We start from the raw sequence: 20,237 nt of genomic DNA, 5'->3' as shown, positions 1-20,237 counted from the left end.
ACTTATACTGTGCATGATATACATATGGACGTTAAGGTGCTTAGAGGAAAAGGAGCACAATAAAAAAGACCAAAAAAAGTCAGTGCGTTATACAAGGGATTAAGGTGCAAAAGGTCAGTGCGTGTCCACCTAGAGTGGACTGACCCTAGTATAATCCGCATGTAGCTCCATGAGGGAGTGCAACAAAAAGTCATTTGTACCTGGTGTAGTCCACAGGTGTGTCCGAGGGGGGGCTAAAGTCCAAGTCATTGTCCCTGGTATAATCCACAGGTGTGTTCAGGAAGAGCCAGAAAAAGTCTGCGCTGCCTGTTGTCAGGCTGCTGAACAAGGCCTATGCCTCATTCAGGCTTATGCCCCATTCAGCATTCTGACAGCAGCCGGATTGAAACTACACCAGTATCTGGTGGTGGAACTCTTGATACTGCGGTAGAGCCCCTTGCCCGGTCGCGGTCGTTGTAGGGGGTTGAACAGTCTGTGACTTGGGTGGTGCTTGTCCTTGATGATGCGCTTGGCTTTGACCACGCACCGCTTTTTTTTGACACCGCAGGTGTCCACCAGCGGCGAGATCTCCCTGGTGGCGGGCGCGGCCGGCGGCTGCGACTGCAAGAACGACGCCAACTGCGACTGCTACGCGGGCGACGAGGGCTACGCCAAGGACGCCCGGTTGAACGCGCCGTCGTCGCTGGCGGTGTCGCCGGACGGCGAGCTCTTCGTCGCCGACCTCGCCAACGTCCGCGTCCGCTCCGTGCGCAAGAACAAGCCCTTCCTCAACCCTCTCGGCATGTACGAGGTGTCGTCGCCCATCGACGACGAGCTCTACCTGTTCGACGCCAACGGGAGTCACGTCTACACGCAGAGCCTGACGACGGGGGACCACCTCTACAACCTGACCTACACGGGCGACGGGGACCTCGGCGGCGTCACCGACAGGAACAGGAACACGGTCACCGTCAGACGGGACACCACGGGAATGCCGCTGTGGCTGATGGTGCCCGACGGACAGACGTTCTGGTTCACCGTCGGCACCAACGACGCTCTCAAGTCCGTCGGCGCGCAGGGCCAAGAGCTGGCGTCGATGACCTACCACGGCAGTTCGGGGCTCCTGGCGACGAAGACCAATGACAACGGATGGACGACGTTCTATGAGTAAGTACTGAACAGCACACCTCCAACTATTCGATTTCATTGATTATAAAAAATAATCAATGATGTTATATAATAATGATAGTTGATCCATATTGTCGGCATGTCAATATTAGGCAATTATGTTTCAAAAAAGTTAACCCATTAAGACCTGAGGCGATTCTTTAAAAAAATTGAAATCCTAACAGTTTTTTTGAAAAAAATATAAAAAATATTTTTTCACAATTTTAAAAAAAATAGCAGATCTACAAGCTCGTAGCGCGGCACTCGGTGCCGCGCTATGAGCTTGTAGATCTGCTATTTTTGAATAGCCAAAGAAATCTAAAGTGACATAGATGCGTTCCAGGTCTTAATGGATTAAATACATTTGATAACTGGTGAAAATAGCATAATGTATATTAGATGTAGGCCTACTGTAGAGCTATTTTCACAGTTATTGCACGACACCATTCTGCGAAAAAGTATAAAATAACGCTAAGTGGTTAATGGAGCTTCTCGACTAAACGATTAATTGAAAAAGTTGTTGACAGAATAATCGTAAATTACTCCTACTACTATAATTATTGTGAATTTCTGCCCTTCAGGTCTTTGCTCGAGTGTCAGACGGCGTACTCGACAATCGAGTGTAACAATCTCTGAGATCTCACAAAATCCAACTCACACGTTTAGAAATATCATTAGTGCTTCACTATACCTGAGCTCAAAACATTGACAGCTTGCTGCAGGAGGAGAAATGCTAAAAGTGCATTGGTGGGTGAATGCTGAGGGCGTGCAGGGAGTCGTAGAGCTATTTGACATCTGGGGCTGAGCATTTTGGCACACCGCTTTATGCCTCGGATATCTGTGTCACTCACACTACAAGACCTGTGAAAGTATGGGGTGTAATCCTATTTGGCCGTTATCATGCCAAATAGGATTACTGGATATGTTACTCATCTTTGCCCCCGCGCGCACTAAAGGGCTGCACGTTTTGGCTTATTTGGCGCATAAAGGATATAATCTATTGGCATGTACCTTTTTTCAACCCTTAGAAGCACAAAGATGCCTTGCTTCAAAAGATGGGAGGGGGGGGGGGGTGTTCTAATTTTTCTCTCTAGATGATGTGATATGAGCTATACATCCCAGAATTGACGTTGAGTTAAGAGATCTATCAATTATGCTAAAGATTCAATTGTAATATTGAGCTATCATTATGTATTGGACAGGTTTTGCGTCAGTGTTTTCTGTGTTGTGTTGTGTTGTATTGTATTTGCGGTGAGTCTGTTGTATGAATGTTGTGTATTGATGCAACTTGTGTTGTTGATGAAGCTGGTTGAGACCCCAGGAAGAGTAGCTGCTGTAGCAGTACAGCTAATGGGTATCTAATAAATAAATCAAATCCAAATCCAATAAAAAAGAACAAAGTTAATACCATAGCCAGAGGGAGGAATTGATTGAGGTCAAAGCACACAAGTGTAAAGCAAACAGTAGCAACGCTACTAAAGACAGGAGACAGGACAGCACCTTTACATTGTGTAACTTCTGTGGCGCAATCTGTTTCGTCTGCTAGCTTACCACACTCAGGGATGCGGCGCTAACTGGATGACACCCCCCCCCCCCAAAAAAAAAGAAAAACGTGTGATTAAGCAGATTGGTCGGTCAGACAGCTGTTACACCTCTCGCTGGAGGAGTGTAACACCCTGACACATTATCAGACGCTCTGTTTAATGCGAGAAGACATTTATTTGTTTGATTTGCTTGTCATCGGAGACAGGCTGTCATGTCGTTCGTCGCTGCCGGGGCAGAAACCTTGTATCTCCATGTTTAGATTTTTTATGGTTTTTCGTAAATTAACGCCCTACGTCATCATATGAGAGTGTCGCGTTGCGACGCGTTGTGAGCTTGTAGATCGGCTATTTTCACTATTAAAAAAAAAAAAAAAGAATACAAAAATGAATGTTTTTTGGACATATAAGGTTTCCACCCGACAGCTACGATATAGGAGAAAAGACAAAAGTCCTGTGGACTCTAGTTTCCATTGTGGTCCTACGGTATGTATTCAATTCATCAACATGCAGCCGTCCATGAGGTTTGGGAGGCTAAAGGTCATTACACACCGGCGATTATGCGAATATACGCAAAATTCGCAATAATTAAAATACGCTTTTTCGCTTTTTCGCTCCGTGGAAGCTTGCTTTGACTTTATAAGGTTTTTAAAAAAAACGTATTATTCGCATGAAAAAATCGTCCCTGTGTGTAAGGGCCTTTACTCTCCACCAAAACCCGACGGGCGACTGGAATTCCCTTGAATTATTTATTTTTGAATTTCTCAGGAGGTATTTTTTTGATTACTGTACACTGGAGCGCAACCCTCGTGATTACAGTACGTGACAGGCAAGACAGAGGAGAAAACATTGCATTATATTATCTTCGCTGTCACGCAGAAACCTTTTATCTCCATAATGTCCAACTTATGTGCTTTTTGTAATGAATGTTCTACTTTCATCGAACAACAGTGTTGCTCAAAATTTGCTAAAATACCCGATCTACAAGCTCACAACACGTGAGACATAGACGTAGATCTGCAATTTTTTGCATTTCTTTTTTAACATGTGAATTGGGGACACATTCACTACCAGGGGCTTTCTAATGCTGGCAGGTAGTTTCTGCCAGTATTTTTAAGCATTCTGACATTTTTTTCAAGAACCACAGAATCTCCAGTATGATCCGTGATTAGCAACCATCAGGGTCACCCTGATCCCCGATCCCTAAGCAGTTGCTAATCACAGAGGAAATCACTGTGCTTCCGTGAAAAAGAATGTCATCGTGACCTCCCGTTCTCTTGTTATACCCAGTTAAAAATAGCATGTTTCGCCAAAAATTGTTTTAAATTTTTCTTTAAAGTAATGGTTTTGGACATACAAGGTTTCCACCCGACAGCGACGATACAGTATGCATAATGATAGTGACACAAAGCATCGTTGATGCCTCGTGTTTCCTTTGTGAATACTGGAGAATCTGTTCACAGCACAATTGGAGTTGTTCTCTAGCTGTGACATATCTCAAACAAAGTTTCCTCATTGAGGGATGTAGCATTATTGTGTAGCTTCACAATAATGTGTTGTTGATATGGAAAAATACCCTAATGATCCCACATACACAGTTCTCAGTTGTTCCTTAAGCATGCCTTCTGTTCGCTTTGAAAAGGCTTGATTAGGAAATTGTAGGGGACAATTATCATTAGATCGTTTATTTAATTAACAGGAAATTTGGTCAGAAATGGCTCAATTTATGTGTATTTTTCTTCGGCAATTAGATTTTGACTTCATATTTCGCTGGAAGCAAAGCTGTACTGTCCATATGTCATTAATAAGACCCAATAAAAGACGCTTTGTTTTGCTCTGCAAAAATTTGCTTTGAAGGTCACCGTATCACCTGAGGGTCAAAGCCATAATTAGCTTTAATTGGAAATGAAAAGGCACCTTCCTTTATCGCCAACACTAATTAATGTGTTCTCAAGAGTGTTCATTTTGCTTATAGAACATTATAATTCGGTAAACGTGCAACGTTGCAGAGGCGAGGAGAACAAAAGATGTCTTCTAAGCAGACGTGTTGCTGTTGTAACCCCTAGCAACCTCATCTGCGTGCACAGATGTTCTCCTGACCTAATGTTATTTTTTTTTGCAGTTTTTTTCTGTGGTGATAAGAGCTTAAGCTTAAGGGTTACTGTAAATCTATTAATTCATGTGATATTCTGAAATCTGGCTAATTGTTCTATTAGCCTCCAGTTAGCAGGGCAGTAATGCTCCTATTTATCAACAAAAGCTCCTTGGTTTTATATAAGCCGTCCTCTGAAAATGAATTGAAGACCCCTAAATCTGTTTTAAACATTATTATGTTTAAATTAATAGGAATCTTGGCAATATCACTTCAAATCAATATCAGGATTATTTCAAACTTTTACCTCTATTACGACTAATGAACGATTATTTAAAAAAAAGGGAAAATAGCAGATCTACAAGCTCTCAACGTGTGATCTTGTAGATCTGATTTTTTTGATTTTTTTTGTACACCACCATTGTACAACAAAGTATAATACAGGCCGGATTAAGCAATTAATCAGACTAATTGATTTTGTCAATTATGAAAAGTCTATTCGATTTTTTTCATGTCAATTCGTTGATATACAGTAAGAAATTGTATAATAAAAATAAAAACCTACAAGATTAAGTCAGTTATTGGTTCTAAATAACCGTTTTGATATATCTTGGGTTAATTGACCAGCCCCACATGAGACTATGAAGAATGCTGATGCGGTGCAGGGCTGAAATGGGTTGCTGTAGGGGACTTTTGATGCTGAGTGGCCGGCCTATTGTTGAGGCCCCCGGCAGGAAAGGTCAGAGAGCTAGCATGTGACACGGAAGGTGATGCGATGCCAATGGATCTGTGGCCATTCAGGGGGAAAGCGCGAGCTTCCGACTCTCCCCCAGCGTGCGCTCTTGTCCAGCGAGCTAATAGGCACAGGCCGAGTAGAAAGCAGAGCTACAGCCATTAGAACTCAGCGGTGCAACCCGAGGAATGGCTTGGGCTCAAAGCACTAATTGAGACGGAGAGAGTCGGGGTCAGTGATCAAGCTGGGGCAGAGCCGTATTACTCTAGATTGACAATTCTGTCTGCAGGACTGACTCCTTTGTTCAGATGTGGTGTTGGGGTGTGTGTCTGGGGGCGACAGTCTTTATCCTGTAAAGTGAATAGTTCAAAGCGGTACGGTACTGTCGGCGTGCAACTTTTCCAAGAACAGTGGCGTAATGTTTCCGGAGCACACAGAGAAAAGAAAGACAGAAAGAAAGAAAAAATACCCCCAAAAATGGGCGCACGCACTCTTAACCCATTAATACCTGGAACGCATCTGTGTCACTTTAGATGTCTTTGGCTATTCAAAAATAGCAGATATACAAGCTCATAGCGCGGCACCGAGTGCCGCGCTATGAACTTGTAGATCTGCTATTTTTGAAAAAACGTGAAAAAATAAATGTTTAGATTTTTTTCCAAAAACTGTTAGGATTTAGATTTTTTTTAAAGAATCGCCTCAGGTCTTAAAGGGTTAATAGCAGATGAACTCTGGGGGGGAGATCATCCCACTGATATTGAAGTTATGATATAGCGGTAGCCTATCCCAAAGAAATCAAGCGTTTTTAGAACAAAAATGACTGTGCTATTTAGCATTTCCTGAAAGTAGAAGCTCCTGTGCTGAAAAACAACTCTGAGTCCCCGTCCCTGCCACAGTTCAGATCAGATATCATTTATCTCTGCGAGATGATTTTCTCCCCCACTCTCCTTTTTCGATATTGGATATTTGAGATGGCAGGCGCTGAGGAAATATCCGTAAACCAGCGCCTGCTATCTCATTTATTAGAGACTTTATTACGGCAGGCGAGCTGTATTTGGGGATGGGGGGGGGGGGGGGACTTCCCAATCTGTATTCACCACACAGATAAAAGTCCTCATTCTCGGTAATGTGCCGTTCACTCACTCTTATTCTGGAGCGACTGTCAAGCTGAAAGATTTCAAATTGTTCCACGGTGGTGTGCTCTCGTCATGGGCGGAATGAGACGATCCAGCCACTCACGTTCCTCTATGTGATGAACTGACTGATTGGCAAACCGGTGAGATGCAGCGTTTCTAGAGGACCTTCACCTCACTGCTCCTATTTCGTAGACCGCATAATGAGATTAAGCCATATTGCTAATCTTTTAAGCTAATAAGAAGTTTTCCTGAAAATGGAAAAAGAAAAATGGTCTCACCCTATGAAGAGATGTGTTTCTTGGCTTGTTATTTATTGTATTATTATTGTTTTGTTTTGCACATACCTCGGTGGTGTATAATATATATATTGACATGTAGTGTCAATTTGACTAAGATCATTACCATACTTTTGTAATTACAAATAACTAGATCGGTGCCCAGTTAGGCAGTGGCCATTCTGGAAATTATGTAAATCAGGAATTATGCAAATTGGGAATGCATCCCCACCCGGTTATGCAAACCCGTTGTATATTTTGACCCTTTGTCGAAGTATCCGTTGTACCCGTCTGTCTGTCTGTCTGTCTGTCTGTCTGTCTGTGTCCGTTTTATGCCTATATATGGAGATGTCTGTATCTATCTGTCTGTCTGTGTTCCTTTTATGGCCATATTTGAGTGTCAGCCATGCCCAAATATAGAGTCTAGGTGAGACTATGATATCAGTACTCTGATGTCACGTTGATGACATCAGAGTACTCCAATACACAGATGTATCGATATTTGTGGGGCAACCGCCGATCCAACCGACTTCTCACTCGGTTCATCACTCCCTCAGGTCCTTCGGCGTTATGCACACCTAGTTTGAAGTGGAGTGGTCAGGCGGTTCTCGAGATACACGGGGGGGGGACACTCAAACTCACACATGCAGAGATGTTGCGCTTTTATTGAAGGATTAGTCACAGTGAAACGCTCTACTCGTTGCTATAGCACCTGCTTCTTTCTTTGCCGTTGCTACGGCTGGATGAGCTTTTTAAATATCGTCTCTGTGGGGTGAAAACCTCATACGTCCAAAACTGTTGTTTTTCCGGATTAACCCTTTAAGACCTGGAACTGTCATTTTTAGATTTGAGCTAAAAAGCATTATTTTACACTTTGGGCTATTCAAAAATAGCAGATATACAAGCTCATATCGCGGCACCGAGTGCCGCGATATGAGCTTGTAGATCTGCTATTTATGAAAAATGGTGAAAATGTGTGCAAATCTTTGAATATATATATTTTTAAAGCGAACATTTTTAACTCAAATCTTTGCTTCTGGGGGTCCCTGGAACAAAATATTTTGATGGGGGTCCGCGGCCAAATACATATCATATTGGGGGTCCTTGACATGAAAAAGATGGAGCACCACTGATATAGAAACATACGTTTTTCAGAATACTGTGGAGATTTAGGAGACATGTAGAATCGGCTTCAGGTCTTAATGGGTTAAAATTCAAAAATAGCAAAAGTAGCAGATCTACAAGCTCAAAACGCGTCGTGTCGAGCTTGCGGATCTGGTACTTTTGCTGCTTTTGTGTGACGCTGTAGTATGACGAAGTAGGGCGATGATTTACGGAAAAAAATATGGAGATTGGAGGTTTCTGCCGACAGCAACGATTATGTTTTACAGCATTCGACTCACTTCCTCGCTCTCTTCCGCATGCAGGTATGACAGCTACGGGCGCCTGACCAACGTCACCTACCCCACGGGCCGCGTCAGCAGCTACCGCACAGACGTGGACAGCTCCGTGCGCATCCAGACTGAAGGCTCCAATAAAGAGGACGTCACGGTCACCACCAACCTGTCAGCGTCGGGGACCTTCTACACACTGATGCAGGGTGGGTGTCTTACACAAGATCTGCTGCTGAAAGGGTTTAAAGGAGGGCTGTGGACAGTTTAGAAACCCGCCTACCAGTGACACCATCGATGGGGAATCCAAGCTAATGGAAACTGCAGGCTTGCTTTTCCTGGAAAGTTAGCATGCTATAATGGATGCCATTGTTCTCGCGGTAATAGAAATCTAAATTAAAAACATTTAATCGTGTTTGAAAAGAATTATAAAATCTGCCTAATGATGATTGTTCAGGTGGTTTCTGAACTGTCCACAGCCCTCCTATGAGACACAGACCAACTAGAAAAATGTACCATTTTTATCTTGAACATTAGTAAGAACCAATTATATGAACATAGGTTGAAAATGGGTGCCCTAAAGCCCCAAAGGAAGTTAGGTTGATGCTGTACAGATTAATTTACAATTCAGGCATTTAGCAGACACTCTTATCCAGAGCGACTTACAATAAACAAGGTGATTAATCACATAAATACAATGCAGAGAGGGCAGTGTAGTGCCTGAAGAAACTAGGATACCAGGTAGCCGATACAATGAATCTCGAATTATGTCTTAACAACATCTATGCAAACAACATGCGGTACGTTGAAACCAGGTACACGGTGAACCTTGCATTTGTCTAAATAGCATGCTATCTAAATCACATTATTATTAACATTTGTGGTCGAGAAAACAAATCGGTGAGTCTGCAGTTCTGACTGCAATGGGAAGTTTATTCCACAGTTTGGGAGCTAGGAGGGAGAAGAGTCTGGGACATGTGGAGCGTCATCCAGGATCTTTTAGGGAAGGCTCGGACATCATTCCTGTGTTAGCTGATCTGTTTACAGTTCCAGGGCATAAAAACCATGTCGTGATTGTTCGGAAAAAATATCGCTTCCTGGGGAAGTAGGTACAACAGAAGTCCCGCCCTATAGACCAGTGGTTCTCAAAGTGGGGTACGGGGACCCCCAGCGGTCCTTGAGGGGGTTCCAGGGGGTCCCCAGCAAAGTATGTTATAGCATCAAAATCATTTTAACCACTTATGTTGGCTATTAAAAAATAGCTCTGCTATTTTTGAATATCCTTAAATATTTTTGATATTTCTTTTACATAAATCTTCTCTTCTGGGGGTCTCTGGCAAAACCTTTTCAGATGTGGGTCTGCGACCAAATACATATCAATTTGGGGGTCCTTGACACAAAAAAGTTTGCGAACCACTGCCATAGACACCTCCGGCTGCTCTATTTTTCCCCAGGCTTTCCTCCTCATGAGATGAGATAAGGTTGGGAGCGAGGTTACACACATGAATTGTTCATGAACTTTGACTCCACAAAGCAATCCTTTCTTCTGCCATGTGCCGTTCATGTGTTCATGCATGGGGACGTGGCGAGACGTGGCGTGACATTTCACAGTATGTATGTGTGATGAGCGGCTGTCACATCACATCTCAGGTTATTAATAACACTGCGACCGGGGTCTGTAGTGGGATTTGTCGCTCCGTTTGTTGCAGAAAATCTTTGAGTGTGGCGTGCCTTCCCCACTCGCCAATATGAAAACGCGCGTATTGATTTGCTGTCGTAAAACTTAATTCATAAAGCACCCAGTGTTTTGCTGGCCCATAGGAGATCCCCGGCTTTCTGGAAATCCAATCAGAGCGAGGGGAGAGCGAGGGCGGGCTGAGGTCGCAGGCCTGGTGCCAGTGCATGTGATTTGTCTTGCACACTTTGGCATTTTGATATCCTGTTTTGTGCCTGACCAACTGCTTCATTGATTACCGCTTGATGGCTTTGAACTCTCCAGCCCCAATTTCATTTCAGGAAGATTGTAAAGATTTTCTCCCCCACCTAAACACACACTAACAGTGGTGGAATCAGTACTCAGATTTGCTGCTTAAGTAAACGTAGCAATACCACAATGTGGAGATACTCTACTAATTGTAGATCGGCTATTTTTTCTAATAGACTTAAGTATAAAATAGGCCTTAGGTGTTTTTGGTAGTAATAATCTAAATCTACAAAGTAACTTGTGTCGTGTGACTAATGTTTTCAAATAATTGTAGTGGAGTAAAAAGTACAATACTCGCCTCTGAGATGTGGTGGAGTAGAAGTATAAAGTACAGAAAAATTTACATACTCAAGTAAAGTAAAAGTACCCCAAAATTGTACTTAAGTACAGCCCTTGAGTGAATGTACTTAGTTACTTTCCACCACTGCACACTTGGCCAACATTTGATTCCAAAGTGCACTTCCTACCCGTCCGCATTGATCTGTGCGTCTGAAACCGATGCCACCACAACCGATGACCGCCCTCCCCCCCACCCCCCATCCCCCCCCCCCCCCCCTCAGCGATGTGACCTTGTGCTGGACATCTGCTGGTGAGAGGAGGCTCTGTGCCAGGAGCTGTTACTATTAATTAATGCACCATTGTCTGCTTTGTGAGCTCGCAAAGCGGGTGATCTCTCAATACAACGCTGACGTGGGCGGCTTGGCGGGTCGTTCCATTTGTTGCGTTTTTTAAGACCTTTGTTGGCCGACCTTCCCACAGGCTGTGAAGATTGCCGTGCCTCAATCTGTCCCCCAAACCCGGGGGTGGAGCGCAGACGTTCAAACGTGTCTAGTGGATAGAGCAGGATGCGGTGGAGAATCAGCTTTATTGTCACATCACAGGTGGACAGGTGGAAAGAATTGGGTGAAATCCTTTATTTTTTCTTCTGAGCGCTCCATCATTTTTGTAGTTTCCGTGAGGACAAAACATAGAGGTAGAGTCAGAGCAGGAGAGAGAAGAAAAGTGTGGCACAGCGGTAAAGTGCCTGCCCACCACCGTGGAGGTGGTGGGTTTGTTGGGCTAGAAGAGTAGGACAAAGGCTCTACGACCTCCCGGTGGGGGCTCCTCACTGGCAGGTTCTCACGGCTCGTCCATTATTTGATTAAACCCGTATTTAGAACCAATAACCTACTTAATCTTGCTCATGTAGGTTAGATATGTTTTCGGTTAATTGCCCGGCCCTACAGTACGAAGCCCGTTAGGCATTCCTACCGCACCACGTCGCTGTTTTGTTCCGTTTCGATTCTATTACAGCAGCACAGACTCGGAGCATCGTGCTCCTTTCTAGACGTCAGCGCGAGGCATTGCTCCCCTCCCTGCCTCCCCCTCTGTCCAGAATGGTATGCATACATTAGCGTAAAAACTCCTGCAATTCAGCAGTATTTTCAGCTTCATCTTGCTGTGTGAAGCCCCACAAGCCTCGCTGCTCTTGGCAGGGCCTATAACCCCGCCGAGAGGCCTCCGGCCGGGCCCCCCGGAGCGTCTGTCATGATGGAGAGAGCTACGGGCCAGTGCAAGGTCAGCCCTCCATCGCCTCTAACCCCTCCCCTCCCCCCCCTCTCTCGCCTCGACAGCGCTGTCACGCGTGTCCTCAGGCGCCTTCCTGTGTTGGCGGAAAGAAACGACAAATGAGTGTCGAGTCCTGTCAACTTATAGCATGTTTAAAATGTTTGTTCCCGGTGTGGAATAAAGACGCTTTGGTGCAAACGTCGCAACTCGTTTACATGTGGCCGCGGGCGGGCAAGCCACAAAGTGTGTGTTTTTTTATTTTTATTGTTGGCTATTTTTGGCGTTCTATGCTTTATTTGAGATAGGTCATTGTGGAAAGACATTAAACCAAGGGCTGAGAGAGAGAGAAGATGGGATTTGGATTCTAACCCGGATCCTCGCGCTCTCAAGGAGCGTTCGGTGTGTGCGCACCGCTAACTGGCTGATGAGCCACTGCAGGCACCCCAAGGATCTTTTTTTTTCTCTTTTCTTCGGCTAATTAATGTGCAGTTTGATGAGCCGTTAATTGTCAACCTCAAATAATGTCCGCCCTGGTCCCTGTCAGTGGACAGGGACCATGGGGACATGTTGTGCGGTGGATGTACTAGTATAAGACAATGGTTCTCAACCAGTGGCCCGGGGACCACCAGTGGTCCTTGAGGGGGTTCCAGGTGGTCCCCAGCTAAATGATAGAGAGTTGGTAACCAAATGGACCCTTGTTAGATCTTTAACTCTTGAGCGTGTAAAATGAAACCAAATGGACCCTTACGGGCCCATTTGGTTTCATTTCACGCTCTCAATAGTTGAATTATTGTTAAACATCTGAATTACTTAATTAAGGAATTGGTATTTTGATCAACGTTTGCCTGTTATCTCTCCTATGGTACCAACATCAATACAGCATGGAATTGTGGACAAAATCGTATCCAACGATAACAAAATATTCTAAAGTCTAAATCTCATCAAACGGTGGTCCGTGGCTCAAATGCAGCATAAATAATGGACCTTGAAGTGAAAAGGGTTGAAAACCCACTGGCATAACATACCAGTGTGTGGTGGATAGTACAGTATTAGAGATGTCCATGGGGACAGTATTATAAGAGATGCTGGGTGGAAAACATCAGTCACCGGGTCTCTGAAGCTGGAACACTCACTGAAGTCACCTCAGGACAGTGACACACAGGCTCACATTCATCCCTTGAGAGTATACGTGCGTGTGTCTGTGTGTGCACTAGCGCGTGCGTGCATGTGTGCGTGTGTGTGTGATCCCCCCCCCGTCTCCTCTGTGGCCACAGGCATGGCGAGCAGCTTTCATTGCCCCTGTGTTACGCTCCAGGCCGTTGAACCAGCTGTAAAACTTGACTTGGGGTGGCGCTGCGGCGCTGAAAAGAAAGCGTCTCTCTCTATTGATCCGTGTTGTCACGGGCCCCGGCATTATCGCCCTGTTTCAGTTAAATACTGCTGCTCAACGCTCGCCTTTCTGCTGAGCGGCCATTTTACAACACATTATGTTCGTGTCTCGTTGATGAATATTAGATTCCCCCCCCCCCCTCTGTACTGCATCAGCACTTGCATCTCGTTCGCTGTCGGGTGGAAACCTCGTATGTCCAAAACGGTTCAAATTAAGCTGTGTTCTGATGGATCCCATGTTGTTATTATTCTGTCACAAGCTCTTGTTAATACTTTCATTGGTTCAATATTTATAAAAACCCTCACTTAACCACTTTCACTTTCAAGTGGTTCTAAGAAAAGCGGAAAATAGCCAATTTGCAAGCTCACAGCGCGTCTCAGCGTGACACGTTGTGAGCTTGTCGATCTGCTATTGAACTATTGTGCTACTGAGCTTTTGTAGGTCAGCTATTTTCACTACTTTTGTGCTAGGAAAAAATAAACATCAAAAGTTGAAATATGGAGATACAAGGTTTCGCGCCCCCTCACCACACACTCGCACACGCACACGCACACGCACACGCACACGCACACACACACACACACACACACAAAACAATTTCAGATGACTAAAATAGGACTAAAACTAAATGGTGTGTTATTCAAAAGACTAAGACGTGTGTGTGTGTGTGTGTCTGTGTGTGTGTGTGGTGTGTGTGTGTGTGTGTGTGTGTGTGTGTGTGTGTGTGTGTGTTGTGTGTCCCATCATCATCATCATCAGATCAAGTGCGGAACAGCTACTACATCGGCCTGGACGGCTCGCTGCGGCTGGTGCTGGCCAACGGCATGGAGGTGTCCCTGCACACGGAGCCCCACCTGCTGGCCGGCACCGTCAACCCCACGGTCAGCCGGAGGAACGTGACGCTGGCCATCGACAACGGCCTCAACCTGGTGGAGTGGCGGCAGAGGAAGGAGCAGGCCCGCGGGCAGGTCACCGTCTACGGACGCCGGCTCAGGGTAAGGACGGCTATATATATATATACGTGTCACACAGAGGGGGGGGGGGGTTCATTCCCGAATCCCAACACCTGCAGCTACTACGAGTAGGGCTGTCGAGATTACACATTTAAGTTGACGATTAACCCATTCAATCCGGGAAGTCCTTTTAGATTTTAGCTATAACAATTATTTTATACTTTGGCTATTCAAAAATAGCAGATGTACAAGCTCACGAGCTTGTACATCTTTTTCAAAATGTTCAAACATCATAATTTTTTTGCCAAATCTTTCAATATATATATTTTCAAGGCGAACATTTGTAAAATATGTTGTTCCCCCAGGGACCCTCCAGAAGCAAAGATTTGAGTTCCAAGTTTCGCTTTCTCAAAGTTCGCTTTAAAAAATATATAGGCCTATTCAAAGATATGACAAAGAAATTACGATTATGCAGGACAACCCGATCACTTGCAAAACAACAAAGTTGATACAACATAACCATGCAAATATGTATAAAAATACATTCACATGCATAATGAAACATATTCTCCATATTTTAATAAGAACAAATAACTAGATGTTATTTGTTCCCTCGTTGCAAATGATAACAAAAAGTAATGAATTATTATACTTTATTTTATTTTATGTTTGCAATCATTTCCCAATACAGAGGCACATTCTATAACCCTACAAACTATTTTGAACCAATTTCAGCCTGGCCTCTTTACTGTATTTTGGGCATGTCATTATAGTTGCAGATTTGCATTTTAATTTATTAATTTATTCATATTTTTTTTCACACTTTCAAAATTTGCAAAAACGGCAGATGCTTTCGCTAAGAAAGCTGGGTGTGCCTTGAGATTTTGACTTGCCCATTGATGTGCCTCGGGCACCAAAGTGTGAAACCCCCTGCGCCACGGTATACCGGCTGATTTGGCTAATTAGCAATCAGCACACCAAGAAGACAACCTAATTAGGCCAGTTACCTGATGTGCTTGTTTGGCTACGAACACAGGCTGTGTCCCAAATGCTGGTGTTTGAGTGAGTATTTAGTTCTAATTAGAATCCTTTTTAACGTCAGTCACCGTGAGAACATGGCGTTTGGGACGGTCTGCAAAGACCTCGCGTGAAAGGAAAGTGTCATAACTTTTATATTCATAGTACTCTGGCTGTCGCTGATCGTTATCAGGAGATTATTAAATGACAACTATGTCAAATGAACTCTGGTATATAGCCGTCATGTGGGGCAATCTTGTGAGAAATAGTTAACTGTTGATTCTTTTTTGGTAGCTGTTGAACATAGTTGCACATTTGCTCTCGGTAGAGCCGGGCGATATTAATTCAAATCAATATCACGATTATTTCAAACTTTTGCCTTGATTTTTTCTTTAAATGGTGAAAATAGCAGATCTACAAGCTCACAACGCATCGCAATGTGACGTGTTAAGAGCTTGTAGATTGCCGATGGCCGATGGCCGTTCCTAATGGATTAAAGGAAAGGTTAATAACTATTATAATACAGAGCTGAAAAACAGCTCATCTGGCTCATACAGAGCATTTCTTTCAGGGATGTAGGTGCATGGTCAGGTCTTGCTTGATTTACATCTGACTATACAGTTACATCTGACAGTTAATTGAACTAATCAATTTAATCGATTATGAAAAATAATCGACAATCGATAATTTGATAAAATATTGGACTAGTAATTGATCCCTATTTTGGGCATGACATTATAGGTGAAACGTTGGATTTTCATTTTTTTAAATAAAAAAAATTGTGAAAATAGCAGATCCATAAACTCCCAACGTCAGCTTTTAGATCTGCTATTTTCACTATTTGTGCATGACATTGGTTAATAGGTTTTCCGAAATTAAAAGTGTATTTAAAAAAAAACATGCTTCACGATTATTCGATTAATCGGAAAAGTAATCGATAAAATCATCGCTAAGAAAATAATGGATCGTTGCAGCCCTGCATCTGCATGTCCAGATCCTGGTGACGGCAAACAATGTCACGTTGCTAGTAAAACAGTAGCCCCTTTCTTTCTTTCTTTCTTTCTTTCTTTCTTTCTTTCTTTCTTTCTTTCTTTCTTTCTTTGTGGTGTCTCATCCAGAGGGCTACAGGCCGATTGACTTTGTGTCAAATTGTGAAAGCAATTAAACTTTTCAAAAATGTAGAAACATCCAGTTTAATCTATTGAACTCTGCAACGAAATGTTAACACGGTTCGATAGTTTTAATTGCGAGGTTGTGCCCTGGTTCAATGATGATGTGAACCATACCGGCCTGACTATATTTGTTTACATGTGGGACACATAAAGCCATTGCTTGTCTAACCCTGTCAAATAATTCACATCAGAGACTGACATTTTAGAATCATTGCCCCTAGTTTCAACCTATCATAATCACTCATGCCCTATATATCGCCTCTGTCGGGTGGAAACCTCTTATGTCCAAAACAGTTGACGATTAATTATCACTCAAATAATTGCGATTAACAATTTAATTGTTTTTCTGTCGTTGAAAACTAATGGAACATTATGAATAAAAATTACATTTCTGTTTGGCTTTTAGCTTTCGTAAACAAAAGTTGCACAGGGCAGATATGACAAATAACACATATTTAACTACTTTATACTTAAAAATAAACATTAATAGTGGAAATAGCCGATCTATAAGCTCAAAAAGCGTCGCATCGCGACGCGTTTTGAGCTTATAGATCGGCTATTTCCACTATTTTTGAATTGTTTTGAAAACATGACATTTTTTAACATGGAATTGATTATGACCATTATGACCATTATGACCATTATGACCATTATGACCATTATGCAAAAATAATTGCGATTATATAAAATAACTGCGATTAGACGATTATGTAATAATTGTGAAAGGCCTAAGTGGCAGATCTACAATCTTTCGACCTCGGCCATCTGCTACTTTTGATGCTCTTGCGTGACGCTGTAGTATGATCAACTACGGCATTCATTTGCTGGGGAAAAAATGACAAATGGTTTTTGACACGTTTTGAAAATATGCCCAAATGAGTGATACGAGGGTGAAAGTGTCTGCTTTCTACTACTAACGAGATCGTTAAGAGGCAGGAGGGGAGGGGGCAGAATAATTGTCTCAGCTTACAGTAACTATAACAACTTTCTGTGCCGTCACTTTTGGAAAACGTTCCTTCTAGTCCACATGAAACAGCATTATGAGAGTATATCTACCTTACTTTATTTATGAGTGAAACCAGATAGGCAAGCGGGACATACAGTAACGTTGGGAGGAATTTGATTTGATCGATGGAAAGTGAGCATGTCATAACAAACATGGAGGATTGCAGTTGAAGAGTGATTGATGCCTGGATGGCATGGTATTATTGGTTGAAATTGCCCGGTTCAAGCCTATACATGTCATGTGGATTTTGATATAAGAAGGATAACAAGGAAACTGATTTTTTTATATACTTCTGTTTGGCCTATATTGTTAAATAGGTCCACAATATATCGGGCATGTTAAAGAGGTGGTGCCATGGTTTTGCACTTTTTCTGTTTTTCATGTGTCTATGAGGTTGATAGAACTTCATTAAGCCCCCTGGTGGTGTTTTTATGGTGCTTTATGTCTTCTCTGACTATTTTGAGTTTCTTCCTGGAGGCTGAAACCTTGAGGGTCAAACGTGCCAATAGAAAAACAGCACTTTAATGACACAGTAAAATTGTACCCTCCCCCTCATTATCATACCACAACAGGTGTGGGCATGAGGAGGAGGAGGAGGGACTGGGACAGGTGGGTGGTGCTAAGGTGGTGGGGGAGGTGCTAAGGTGAGAACCAGGTATACTTAATGAACTGGAGGCGTGTCCACATAAAAACATAATTTTAACACTTTCTGTACACTTTTTTGAAAAAAATCTTCCTCCTAGTATAACCATAATACCTGATGATTATAGTTTTAGGGGGGGGGGGATCACTGAAAATCACGGCACCCCGTCTTTAAAGAGTATTTTTTTCATTTAACCAATTCAATCCGGGAACGCATCTGTGTCATTTTAGATTTCTTTAGGCTATTAAAAAATAGCAGATCTACAAGCTCATAGTGCGGCACCGAGTGCCGCACTATGAGCTTGTACAGTAGATCTGCTATTTTTGAAAAATCGCGAACATTTGAGCAAATCTTTGAATATATATATATATATATATATATATATATATATATAAATGTTTTTAAAGCAATTTTTTAAAACTCAAATCTTTGCTTCTGGGGGGTCCCTGGAACAACACATTTTGAGATGGGGGTCCGCGACCAAATACATATAATTTTGGGGGTTCTTGACATGAAAAAGTTTGAGAACCACTGATTATAGCAACATCCGTTTTTTTTTTTTCAAAAAATGATTAGTTAGGATTTTTAAGACATTGGTAGAATCCCCAGAAGCAAAGATTTGAGTTACTAATGTTCGCTTTAAAAAAAACTATATTCAAAGATTTGCAAAAATGTTCATGATATATATATATATATATATATATATATATATATATATATATATATATATATATATATATATATATATATATATATATATATATATATATATATATTTAAATATAAACAACCACTTCTCTGGAACATGGAACAGGAACATTGTCCTGACAATGTCTATTTCTCAAATTCTGTTATACTATACCTTGGCCCTCAGAAGTTTAGTAATAAAAGTAGACACGCACACACACGCACGCACACACGCACGCACACGCACACACACACACACACACACACACACACACACACACACACACACACACACACACACACACACACACACACACACACACACACACACACACACACACACACACACATGGATTTTGTCCCCAAAAGAACTGGAGGGGTCTGGAGAAAAGTGGTGTCTCAGATTTCAGCAGCCCAGTCAAACCTTTTGGAGCAGCAATAACAGCCAGTCAGTCTATATGACCTAGTTGGCAAACGGCCCTGATACTGTAAGTTAACCTGCTAGCACAAACTTTCATAGAACCGCAGTCGTGCTGTGACTGCAAGGTGGGAATGTTAATAAGAAGAATACGAATATTCCATCAGAATATATGACTGGGTTTCTGCCAACTCTTAGTGCCGGGTGCTGAATTACTCAGAACTTTGTTAGTTTCACTCTACTAGGACATTTCTGACCCTCAGAAATTGCTTTCAAGTGGTCAACTCCAGAAGAAGAAGAACATTGATGCCTTATTAAGGAAACTTTGCTTTGTATTGCATATCGTCTCTGTCGGGTGGAAAGGGTGGAGGATTCAAATTCAAAAACAGCAAAAGTAGCAGATCTGCAAGCTAAAAACACGGCTCGAAGCGGCACGTTTTGAGCTTGACCATCTGCTACTTTTGATACTTTAAAAAAAAAAAAACTTTTTTATACTATCTTTTAAATACTTTTGACACTACTTTTGATACTTTTGTGTGACGATGTAGTATGATCAAGTAGGGCGTTAAGTTACGACAAAATGAGGCAAGTTACGATAGATGAGGTTTCTGCCCCAAAAGATTGTTTATGCATTTTGAACTTCTGCACAATGAGTACTTTTACTTTTGGTACTTTAAGTACATTTTGATATCAATACTTTTGTACTTTTACTTGTACATTTAGAATTCCGGACTTTTACTTGTAACAGAGTATTTCTACATTGCAGTACTGATACTTTTACTTAAGTAAAACATGTGAATACTTTTACCACCACTGTAAAGGTCCTTACACACCAGGGCGATTTTTTTCATGCGAATAATACGTTTTTTTTTTAAACTTTATAAAGTCAATGCAAGCTTCCACACCAGTTTCGCGGAGCGAAAAAAGCGTCGTTTAATTATTCGGAACGAGTCCGAATTTTGCGTATATTCGCATATTCGCCGGTGTGTAACCACCTTTAGTCTTCCTCTGCAAACTTATTTATACACCACCTACTCTGAACACTCTGGTGCGTTGTCTAAATAAGCTGTTCAATAAATCAAAACACGGAGTGACGCACTCTTTT

At 42.5% G+C, this 20,237-nt stretch overlaps 1 protein-coding gene across 1 annotated transcript in view; it reads left to right on the top strand.

Moving 5' to 3' along the window:
- tenm4 (teneurin transmembrane protein 4) overlaps positions 1-20,237 on the top strand; it is a 319,789-nt gene that overhangs the window by 248,669 nt on the left and 50,883 nt on the right. The window contains exons 26-28 of the mRNA XM_080429457.1: positions 548-1,146; positions 8,351-8,523; positions 13,996-14,231. Of these exons, the coding sequence (XP_080285583.1) occupies positions 548-1,146; positions 8,351-8,523; positions 13,996-14,231 (1,008 nt within the window). The remainder of the gene's footprint in view (positions 1-547; positions 1,147-8,350; positions 8,524-13,995; positions 14,232-20,237) is intronic.

The sequence above is a fragment of the Gymnoscopelus braueri genome (assembly GCF_963280865.1).
Source record: "Gymnoscopelus braueri genome assembly, chromosome: 5".
NCBI lineage: Eukaryota > Metazoa > Chordata > Actinopteri > Myctophiformes > Myctophidae > Gymnoscopelus > Gymnoscopelus braueri.
This window is presented reverse-complemented; position numbering and strand designations above follow the sequence as displayed.